The sequence below is a fragment of the Nicotiana attenuata genome, chromosome 3 (genome assembly GCF_001879085.1).
Source record: "Nicotiana attenuata strain UT chromosome 3, NIATTr2, whole genome shotgun sequence".
Classification (NCBI taxonomy): domain Eukaryota; kingdom Viridiplantae; phylum Streptophyta; class Magnoliopsida; order Solanales; family Solanaceae; genus Nicotiana; species Nicotiana attenuata.
The window spans coordinates 31,974,009-31,985,554 of NC_031991.1; the positions used below are offsets into that span (position 1 = coordinate 31,974,009).

General features: G+C 43.3%; 1 protein-coding gene across 1 annotated transcript; it reads right to left on the minus strand.

Annotated features, from left to right (window-relative positions):
- On the minus strand, positions 4,603-6,485 carry LOC109224258 (craniofacial development protein 2-like). The gene is made up of 2 exons (XM_019388846.1): positions 6,473-6,485; positions 4,603-5,558 (listed from the first exon to the last, which is right to left on the minus strand). Exons 1-2 carry the CDS (start codon positions 6,483-6,485, stop codon positions 4,603-4,605), a joined length of 969 nt encoding a protein of 322 aa, XP_019244391.1.

The window sequence follows — 11,546 nt, forward strand, 5'->3', positions numbered from 1 at the left end:
TCGATAAGCCCCCAAAATCAATAAATCGAAATTGAAAAAATCGAAACCTTATTGAAACGATAACGATAAGCACATGTACAAATCGATAATCGATAAGTAATTATCGATAAGGGTCAAAATCGAATCGATAAATCGAATGCACACCCCTAGTCTAGTTAAGCTAGGTATTCAATGCTAGCATTTAGGACAACCTTGTTTAATCACAAAAGCAATTAAGCAAAACAGTCATGTTATCACATGAATTCAAAGGGATACCAGACATGTTAGCAACAAATTGACAGGGCGTATGAATTAAGTAACTAATCTGTAAAGTTAGGATAAATTAACTAATTACACGTTGATAGTACCCTAGAAATGCAAAGTTCAGAATAGGTGCAGGATTAGCAAATAGTGTGCATGGACAAGTTAAATATTAAGCTAGTTTTTTTTTAAAAGATTCATATAGCCAATTAACAGTGTCACTCATGGGGGGTAGATGAAATCATAGAATCAGATAAAATAGCAGAATCATACTCAGAGTTTAAACAGGCTGGTCGAACAACACATATTATGAAACATGGAGAATAAAGTGAGAAGGGAGAATGTATTACCAATTAGGCAAGAAAGCAAAGTAAATACACCACAGTAGTTGAGTCCAGAGTCACTTGGCCTTGGCTTTCAGCCGGCCAAAACCAGAAACAAACGAGCACAGAATCAGAGTAAAAAGCTAATTTTTTTAGTGAGAGTATTGAGAGTTCCAGTCTTTTCTAAAGGGGAAAAGGAGAAGGGTTTAAATAGTATTCAATTAGGCGAACAAATACGGAAAGAAATCAAACACACATAAGCAAGAAAAGAAACTAATCACAAAATCAATTGAAGTCTAGTTTTAGGACAAATAATACAGAGTTCAGTAAATTATCAGGGAATAATGGCATGTAATTAGGCGAGTAACACATAGAATAAGGAAAATATCATATGAAATCAATCAACAATCAGTTTCAAGGCAAAATAAGGTAAAGGAATAAAGAAAACATGGTAGATTGAAAAGAAATAAGGAAAATATTAGTCCCATATGAGAAAGGAAAGAGTATCGAAAAATCAGTAAAAGTTTCGAACCCTAATTTTAGGTAAACCTTCACAAAATCGGCAGAAAAATAAGGCAATGAGTCACACAATGCATATAATGAATGTAGATGGAAAATTATTCAAATAGTAAACTAGAATCGAACCAGATTTGGTTCAATCAAAGATCTGAAACCCTTATTTTAGGTAAACCATAAAATCGATAAAAAATAAAGGCAAAGAGTCATATATTTTAATAGAATGAACATATACAGGAGGTTATTCAGAAGAAACATAAAATCGAACCAGATTTGGTTCAATTAAAGAAGATCTGAAACCCTAACCTTAGGGTTAAGTTGAATCAGTGAGAGATACCGAAAGATTTGTACTTTCAAAGATAAAAAAACGATGAACACAGACGGAATAAGCAACAGGTTAAAGACTTTGAACCAGACTTGGTTCGAATCTCTTAAGATCTGCTTGCCATTTTAGGCAAGCTATTAGGTAATATCAAAATTGAGTAGCCAGTAAGGAGGAGGGGCTAATATGGTAAGGAAATCATAGATTGATTCCATTTTTACGGTTGGAATCGGAGAGATTTGAGTGACGGTGCTAGGGTTTGACAGAAAGAGGGATGAGAGACAAGAGCATATGAGGATGGCAGGTTTGGGATTATGAGGGTTAGGGTTTGGGATAGGTAAATTAAAAGGGGTGTGATGAATGTGGATCAACAGCCGAGATTGAAGGAAGGGGTTTGGGTAGGGTAAAAATGGGTATTGGGTTATGGGGTTTATTTGGTTTGGGCTGGGCGAGTTGGGCTAGTGTATTTAGGTAATTGGGCTGGGTAATTGGGTTGGTTTGGGTAGCTTAGGTCCGAAAATTCAATAAAAATTGGGGCCAGATTTTAAATACTCAATTTATTAAACAAATAATTTATAAAAATAATAAATGAATAACAAAAATATCATTTGTGCATGAAAATAATTTAATATAATTACTTAACATTATAAAAATATAAAAAGTCATTTTCTGTATAAATAATGTAATTATGCCTATATATGGGTTATTATTGCAAAAATATGCAATTTTAGCCTAAGGATGCGGAATTCAATTGTAATAAGTATATATAAAATATTTGAAGTTTAATATGGATATAAAATGATAAAATATTAAATAATAAATCACTATAAAATTATTTATGATGCAATTAATAATTATTTATATAAAAATGCAGGAATAAATTGATTAAACAACAACAACAAACCCAGTTTGATCCCAGCAGGTGGGGTCTGGGGAGGGTAGTCTGTACGCAAACCTTACCCCTACCTAATACAGGTAGAGAGGCTGTTTCCAATAGACCCTCGGCTCAAGAAGGGCAAGAAGAAGAAGAGGAAAGAAAGGAAGGAAGAAAAATGGAAGATAAAAGAAAAAGGGAGAGATAAAGGATAAGTGGTACCAAATAATAGCTGCAGGGAATACAATACCTGAGGCGAACAAAACCACATAACGTAATAAAAATCTAAGAATATGAAGGGACATGCATACTACTAAGACTATGGGTGAACAACTATAAACTACCTACTAACCTTCTACCTTAATCCTCGACCTCCACACCCTCCTATCAAGGGTCATGTCCTTAGTGAGCTGAAGCAGCGCCATATCCTGCCTAATCACCTCTCCCCAATACTTCTTAGGCCTACCTCGACCTCTTCTCAAACTCTCCATGGCCAACCTCTCACACCTCCTAACAGGAGCATCAATGCTTCGTCTCTTAACATGTCCGAACCATCTCAGCCTCGACTCCCGCATCTTTGTCCTCCATGGAGGCTACTCCCACTCTGTCCCGGATAGCTTCATTCTATATCCTATCTCTCTTGGTACACCCACACATCCATCTCAACATCCTCATCTCTGCTACTCTCATCTTCTACACGTGGGAGTTATTGATTGGCCAACACTCAGCCCCATACAGCATAGCCGGTCGAACCACCACTCGATAAAACTTACCCTTAAGTCTTAGCGGCACATTCCTATCACACAAAATACCGGAAGCGAGCCTCCACTTTATCCATCCTGCTCCAATGCGATGCGCGACATCTTCGTCAATCTCCCCGTTACCCTGGATAATCGACCCAAGATACTTAAAACTCGGTCTCTTGGGGATAACTTGAGCATCAAGCGTAACCTCTACGTCTGCATCATGGGTCCCGTCACTGAACTTGCACTCCAAGTATTCTGTCTTGGTTCTACTCAGTTTGAAACCTTTAGACTCCAAGGTCTGTCTCCAAACCTCCAACCTCGCATTAACTCCGCTACGCGTCTCGTCAATCAACACTATATCATTGACAAATAGCATGCACCAAGGCACCTCCCCTTGGATGTGACACGACACTAAATCCATCGCCAAGGCAAATAAAAATGGGCTAAGAGCCGATCCCTGGTGCAACCCCATCACCACAGGGAAATGCTCTGAGGCACCACCCACAATCGTCACCCGGGTCTTAGCATCATCATACATATCCTTAATCACACTAATGTACGCTACCGGAACACCGCTAACCTCCAAACACCTCCACAAGACCTCCCTCGGAACTTTATCATATGATTTCTCAAGGTCAATAAACACCATATGCAAATCCTTCTTCCTCTCCCTGTACTGCTCCACTAATCTCCTTACCAGATGAATCGCTTCCGTAGTGGAATGCCCCGGCATGAATCCAAACTGATTCTCGGAAATAGACATGCACCTCCTCACCCTGGCCTCCACCACCCTCTCCCAAACCTTCATAGTGTGACTCAACAACTTGATACCCCTATAATTATTGCAATTTTGGATATCACCCTTGTTCTTGTAAAGCGGAACCATCGTACTCCACCTCCATTCTTCGGGCATCTTCTTTGTCTTAAAAATAACATTAAACAACCCAATGAGCCACTCCAAACCTGCCCGCCCCGCGCTCTTCCAGAATTCCACCGGGATTTCGTCTAGCCTCGTCGCTCTGCCCCTACACATCTTACGCATCGCACCTTCCACCTCCTTTACCGTAATCTGCCTACAATACCCAAAATCCCGCCGACTCTCGGAGTGCTCCAACTTACCCAGCACAATGCGTCTATCCCCCTCCTCATTCAACAGTTTATAGAAATATGTCTGCCATCTTCTCCTAATAAGTGCCTCGTCCATCAACACTTTTCCATCCTCGTCCTTGATGCACTTGACTTGGTCTAAGTCGCGGGCTTTCCTCTTCCTCACCTTGGCCAACCGGTACAACCTCTTGTCCCCGCCTTTGCCCTCGAGCTTCTCGTACAAACGAGCAAACGATGTGTTCTTAGCCATCGTAACTGCTAACTTTGCCTCTTTCTTTGCCTTTCTGTAACACTCCCGATAAGTCCTTTTTTCCTCCTCGTTTGTACTCTCTACTTGCTTTAAATAAGCAGCTTTCTTAGCTTCCACTTTACCTTGAACCTCTCCATTCCACCACCAGTCCCCTTTATGACCCCAAGGAGAGCCTTTCGTAACCCCTAAGACCTCTCTAGCAGCTACCCTAATGCAATCCGCAGTCATGAACCACATACTAGATGCGTCCCCCTACTCATCCAGGCCCTCATAGCCAACAACTTCTTCCCTAACTCTTGAGCTTTGTCCTTGGTCAAGTTAACCCACTTGATCTTAGGTTTCCTGCACCCCGCCCTCTTCCTCCTACTCCTCTTAATCTCCAGGTCCATAACTAGGAGCCTATGTAGAGTCGTGAGATGCTCACTTGGGATGACCTTGCAGTCAATGCACAGACCTTTATCACATTTCCTGCAGAGAAGAAAATCAATTTGAGCCTTGCCCATTGAATTCCGGAAAGTGACCAAGTGCTCTTCCCTCTTCAGAAAACTCGAGTTAGCTATAACCAAATCAAAAGCTCTAGCAAAATCCAACAGCGAATTACATCCCTCATTCCTAACCCCAAAATCGTACCCGCCATGCACATCATCATAACCCCTAGCACTATCCCCAATATGGCCATTGAAATCTCCGCCAATGAACAGATTCTCTGTGTGCGGGATACTACGCACCATCTCGTCCAAATCCTCCCAAAATTTCTTCTTGACCTCCTGGTCCAACCTTACCTGAGGAGCGTAAGCACTAATCACGTTTACAGTAAACCCACCAACTACCAACCTAATACTCATCAACCTATCATCTACCCTCCTAACCTCAACCACGAGCTCCCTGAGGTCCCTGTCTACTAAAATGCCTACCCCATTCTTACCCCCAGCGCTCCCTGAGTACCAAAGTTTAAACCCGTCTACATCTCGTGCCCTAGTACCCTTCCATCTAGTCTCCTGAACACACGCTATGTTGATCTTCCTTTTCTGTAGAATCTTACCTAACTCTATATACTTCCCCGTCAACGTCCCAATGTTCCAAGACCCAATTCTCAGCCTAGAGGCTTTCTTACCCCCCTTCCCACCCCTGGACCCCACCCGAGGACATGACCTTACTCTCACATCGTCCACTACTGCCACTATAAGCAAAGGTATTAGGTAGACACTAACACTAAGAACCAATAATGGGAACGAAGGACAACAGGCTACGAACCCGAGAGCTAAAAACAACTCAAAGGAGCGACTACGAGAACAGTAACACGAGCAGGCACTAGAACAATGAATCTACCACGTCTACGAAACTACCCCTACGCAAAAACAGAATTAAAATCACTAGATGCAACCTTAAGTTTAAAACACTAGTAGAAAAGATAGAAAAAGCAATCAATCTAATCAAAACTGCCGGCAAGGCAACAGTAAATAGATGTGTGCAAATACAATTCAAGAAAGATGGAACCTGGATCACAGTTGGGGATCTCCAGACGTGCTCCCAAATCCGTTGAATACTGCTGCTCCCGAACCCGTGAGTAGGAAAGTTTCGACAATTTGTCAATTTCACCGGAATATAGGCAATTAGTCAATTTCACCGGAATTACACCGCAAGTAAAAAAATAGAGTACTCCTCTATTGGTGAAATAGTGAAAATATTAGGACTCTTGAATCTTGATGATGAATGATCCAAAAGAATAATCTCCAGATCAGGAACTTTCTCAAAAAAAATCGATTGATAGAAAATAATCCCAGCAATGCCGCAAACTCCGATGCTGGAAATTTCAAGTTGCGATAGGCACTTGGAAAAGAATAGTGAAAATGCTTACAGTTTATTAGTCAAAAGCAGTCTACAATTTCCAAAAACAATACTCCTCTGTTTCAAGATTTCCGTTTGAAAACACAGAAAGAAAAAGGAATAAAATCGTTCGAAAACACAGAAAGAATCTGAAGAGTTGCAATCTTTTGTATTTAAATTTAAAAAAATCGGCAGAGTAAAACGATCGGAAATGAAAATGGGGATTTTGAATCGCTGTTTTGCTTTAAAAGAGATGATGACCAGTACAATTTTCATTCATATTACAATTTTCATTCATAGTCAAGACTACTTTAGAACGCAAAAAAAGATAAAATCTTGAAAAAGATAAAATCTTGAAAAGGGCGGTGGACATAAAAAGGAAAGAGAGAGATGAGTAACAAATATGAAAGAACGTGGTCTTTCAGAGTTCGCCGGCGATGGCGATGGTGGTGAAACTGAGTATTCTTTCGTTTCCGACGAGAAATGGTTCAAACCTTAGGATTCTTGAATCTTGATGATGAATGATCCAAAAGAATAATCTCCAGATCAGGAACTTTCTCAAAAAAAATCCCAGCAATGCCGCAAACTCCGGTGCCAAAAATTTCAAGTTGCAATAGGCACTTCAGATTGTTCCTCAACTCTTCTCAAAATAATAGCCGAAAAAATGTATATAAATTGATTAAAAGCCTTTAAAATTATAGAAAATTATGGAAAAATACTTGGTGATGCTCATGCACTATTTTGAAGGTATATATATGTATTTGACAAATATAAGGAAAAAATTGGGTATCAACAGAATTCATCCATGATTTACTCTATGTAAAAGCTTTGAAATGTAAATTATTATATGACATGACTGCAATTGATATATTGTTAAGAAATAATATATTGTTTCTCCTTGTTCTGAGACTGTCATTATATTCATGCTATCCATGCTTAGCATAAACCTTAAATAATATTGATATTGACCTTAGTAAGTGTCAAGTCGACCCCTCGTCACTACTTTTTCGAGGTTAAACTGGATACTTGCTGGGTACATGTTGTTTATGTACTCATACTATGCTTCTATACTTAACTGTACAGGATCTGAGGTAGGTGCATCTAGTTACCCGTCCGGCGCGCGTTCCTGATTCCTGATCGAGATCTCACAGTGAGCTGCCCCTTCTGAGTCGTTCAGCAGCATACCGGAGTTCTCTTCTTTTATTGTTGTTATGTACTGTCTATTCTAATTCAGGCAGTAGGATAGTGGTATTTTTTTTGTACATTATTATTTTGGGATGTATTTATATTATTATAAACTTTTTAATTATCGACTGTTTAAAAGCTTAACTGTTAAGAAAAAAGTTGGGGTTGTTTTGGTAAAATAATGAGAACCCATTAGTTGAATTAAGGATGGCTTGCCTGACAACGGTGTCGGGCGCCATCACGACTACGATGGAATTTGGGTCGTGACAATATGGTATCAGAGCACTAGGTTCACGTAGGTCTCACAAGTCATGGGCAAACCTAATAGGATTCTTGCGGATCGGTACGGAGACATCTGTATTTATCTTCGAGGGGCTATATGGTGTTAGGAAACTACTCTTAATTCATCATCGATCGTGTAGTTGATGGTATACTAAATTTCCTTCTTCTATTCTGTCACAGATGGTGAGGACGCGCACGGCAGAGGAGGAGTTGCTCCCCCCGTTGCTAGAGGCCGAGGCAAAGGCCGGGGGAGGGCACCAGCCCGAGGTAGGGGACGAGGGCATCCTAGAGCTGCCCCAGTTGCACCACCGGTGGATCCTGTGAGGGATCCTATCATTGAGGAGTAGGGCGAGGTGCCCGTAGCTGAGCCTACCCCGGCAGACTTTATGACAGCACCGGCTTTCCAGGAGGTCATGGGCCGTATGTTGCGGTTCATGGATACCATGACTCAGGCTGGTTTATTTCTAGCAGACCCAGCCACATCTCATGCAGGAGGGGGAGCACAGACCCCTACTGCTCAGGCTCCTGGTCATGCAGTTGCAGTGTATCAGACTCCGAGTGCACCACCCACGGATGGGGCTCAGGCAGTTGCCGCAGTGGTACACGAGCCCAGACCGACTGCGGACGGTGATCCGTAGAAGTTATTAGACAGATGGACTAGGCTACATCCTCCTGTCTTCGGAGGTGAGCGTTATGAGGATGCCCAAGATTTCATTGATAGGTGTAGGGACAGGCTGCACAAGATGAGGATATTGGAGTCTCATGGGGTCGACTTCACTACATTCCAGCTGGAGGGTAGGGCTCGTAGATGATGGCAGTCTTATGTTCTTGGCAGGCCAGTGGGTTCTCCTCTTATTACTTGGAGTCAGTTCACACAGCTTTTCCTAGATAGGTATATTCCACCCTCTAAGAGGGAAGAGCTGCAGTATCAGTTTGAGCAGCTTGAGGAGGGTTAGATGTCGGTGACCGACTATGAGGCAAGGTTTTCTGAGTTGTCCTACCATGCACTGATGATACTTCCTACCGACGGAGACATGGTGCGGAGGTTTGTTGCAGGGTTGCATTCTGGTATTAGCGCCAACATGGCCCGGGAGGTGGAGATGGGGACTTCTTATCAGCTAGTAGTGGAGATCGCTCGGAGGATTGAGGGCTACCATCTGAGAGCTAGAGAGCAGATGCAGCAGGACAAGAGGGCTCGATTCTATGGAGAGTTTAAAGGTGCCTCGGCTAGAGGCAGAGGTCAGTTTGGGAGGGGTCAGCCCAGCAGGCGCCCATATTCAGCAACACCACCTCCTAGAGGTGCTCCGGCGCGCCCCTATTTTAGCGCCATACCAAAGAGTTCTTACCACCCGCCAGCTATCTAGGGTTCTTCCAGTGGGTATTCAGGTCCCCAGGGTTCTTCTGGCTCCTACTTTAGTGCTATGCCGGAGAGTTCATACCGCCTACCGGCTATTCAGTCTTCTTCCAGTGGGTCTACAGGACATCAGGGTCATACATCAAGGCAGCAAGTCACCACACCGAAGGGTTGTTTCGAGTGCGGATATCTAGGTCATATGAGGAGATACTGCCCTAAACTTCAGGGCAAGGCAGTGCAGTAGGGTCAGCAGCCTATGATTACAGCACCGGCTGTCCAGCTTCCCAGAGACGGAGGGCAGACTGGTGGGGGTTGTCCTAGAGGTGGAGGCCAGGCGGGGAGAGGTCAGCCAGCTATTGCTCAGTCGGGTGGAGGCCAACCAGCGGCGCCCCAGCCAGGCTTTATGCTTTTCCGGCCAGACCAGATGCATTGGCCTCAGATGCCGTTATCACAGGTATTATTTCCGTCAGCAGTAGGGATGCGTCAGTGCTATTTGATCCACGATCTACCTATTCATATGTATCATCTCTGTTTGCTCATTTTCTGGATATTCCTCGTGAGTCCTTCAGTACTCCTATTCATGTGTCCACTCCTGTGGGCGATTCTGTGGTTGTGGGTCGGATCTACCGGTCCTGTGTGGTCACATTCTGTGGTTTTGAGACTAGAACAGATCTCCTGTTGCTTGATATGACCGACTTTGAGGTCATCCTGGGCATGGACTGGTTATCCCCGTACCATGCCGTCCTAGATTGCCATGCCAAGACTGTTACTTTAGCAATGCCAGAGTTGCCGAGGTTGGAATGGAAGGTCTCCTCAGTTAGTACATCTAGTCGGGTTATTTCCTTTTTGAAGGCTCGGCATATGGTCGAGAAGGGTTGTTTGGCGTATCTAGCTTATATTTGGGACACCACCACAGAGTCTCTAACGATTGATTCAGTTCCAGTAGTCCGGGAGTTTGCCGATGTGTTTCCTTCTGACCTTCCTGGCATGCCACTGGATTGCGATATTAATTTCTGTATTGATTTGGCTTCAGGCACCCAGCCTATATCTATCCCACCGTACCGTATAGCTCCGATAGAGTTGAAGGAGTTGAAGGAGCAGCTTGAGGAGTTGTTATCAAAGGGGTTTATGAGACCGAGTGTGTCACCTTGGGGTGCACCAGTGTTGTTTGTGAAGAAGTAGGATGGGACTATGCGGATGTGCATTGATTACCGCTAGTTGAACAAGGCTACCATCAAGAAAAAGTACCCGTTGCCGCGCATTGATGATTTGTTCGACCAGTTGCAGGGTGCTAGGGTGTCCTCTAATATCGACTTGAGATCAGGGTATCATCAGCTGAAGATTTGGGACTCAGATGTTCCGAAGACTGCCTTCTCTACTAGATATAGCCATTATGAGTTTTTGGTGATGTCCTTTGGCTTGACTAATGCCCCAGCAGCGTTTATGGACTTGATGAACAGGGTGTTCAGGCCTTATATTGATTCCTTTGTTATCGTCTTCATTGACGACATCTTAATATACTCACGTAGCCTGGAAGAGCACGAGCAGCATTTGAGAGTAGTGCTTCAGACCTTGCGAGAGCAGAAGCTATATGCTAAGTTCTCCAAGTGTGAGTTTTGTCTAGAGTCAGTAGCATTCTTGGGGCATATTGTATCAGGAGAGGGTATTAAGGTGGATCCCAAAAAGATTGAGGCAGTTCAAAGTTGGCCACATCCTACTTCAGTGACTGAGATCAGGAGTTTCCTGGGGTTAGTAGGTTATTACCGCCAATTTGTGCAGGGCTTTTCATCCATTGCATCACCTCTGACTAGATTGACCCAGAAGGGTGCTCCTTTCCGTTGGTCCGATGATTGTGAGTCGAGCTTTCAGAACCCCAAGACAGCTTTGACTACAGCATTGGTTCTAGTGTTGCCTTCCGGTTCAGGGATGTATACGGTATATTACGACGCTTCACGCGTTGGCTTGGGATGTGTATTGATGCAGGAGGGGCGAGTTATTGTATATGCTTCACGTCAGCTGAAGATACATGAGAAGAATTACCCTGTGCACGACCTAGAGTTAGCAGCGATTGTTCATGCTCTTAAGATATGGAGGCATTATCTGTATGGGGTATCATGTGAGGTTTATACTGATCATCGCAGCTTACAGCATTTGTTCAAGCAGAGGGATCTCAATTTGAGGTAGCGTAGATGGCTTGAGTTACTGAAGGATTATGACATCACCATTCTTTATCATCCAGGCAAGGCAAATGTGGTCGCAGATGACTTAAGCAGGAAGGCAGAGAGTATGGGTAGCTTGGCATACATCTCAGCGGAGGAGAGGCTACTAGTTTTGGACGTTCAGTCCTTGGCTAACAGACTTGTGAGGTTGGACATTTCAGAGCCCAGCCGAGTCCTTGCGTGTGTTGTTGCTCAATCTTCATTATTGGGGCAGATCAAGACTCGACAGTTCGATGATCCGCATTTGGAAGTTCTCAAAGAGACGGTGCTACAGGGTAGTTCCAAGTAGTTTTCTATTGGC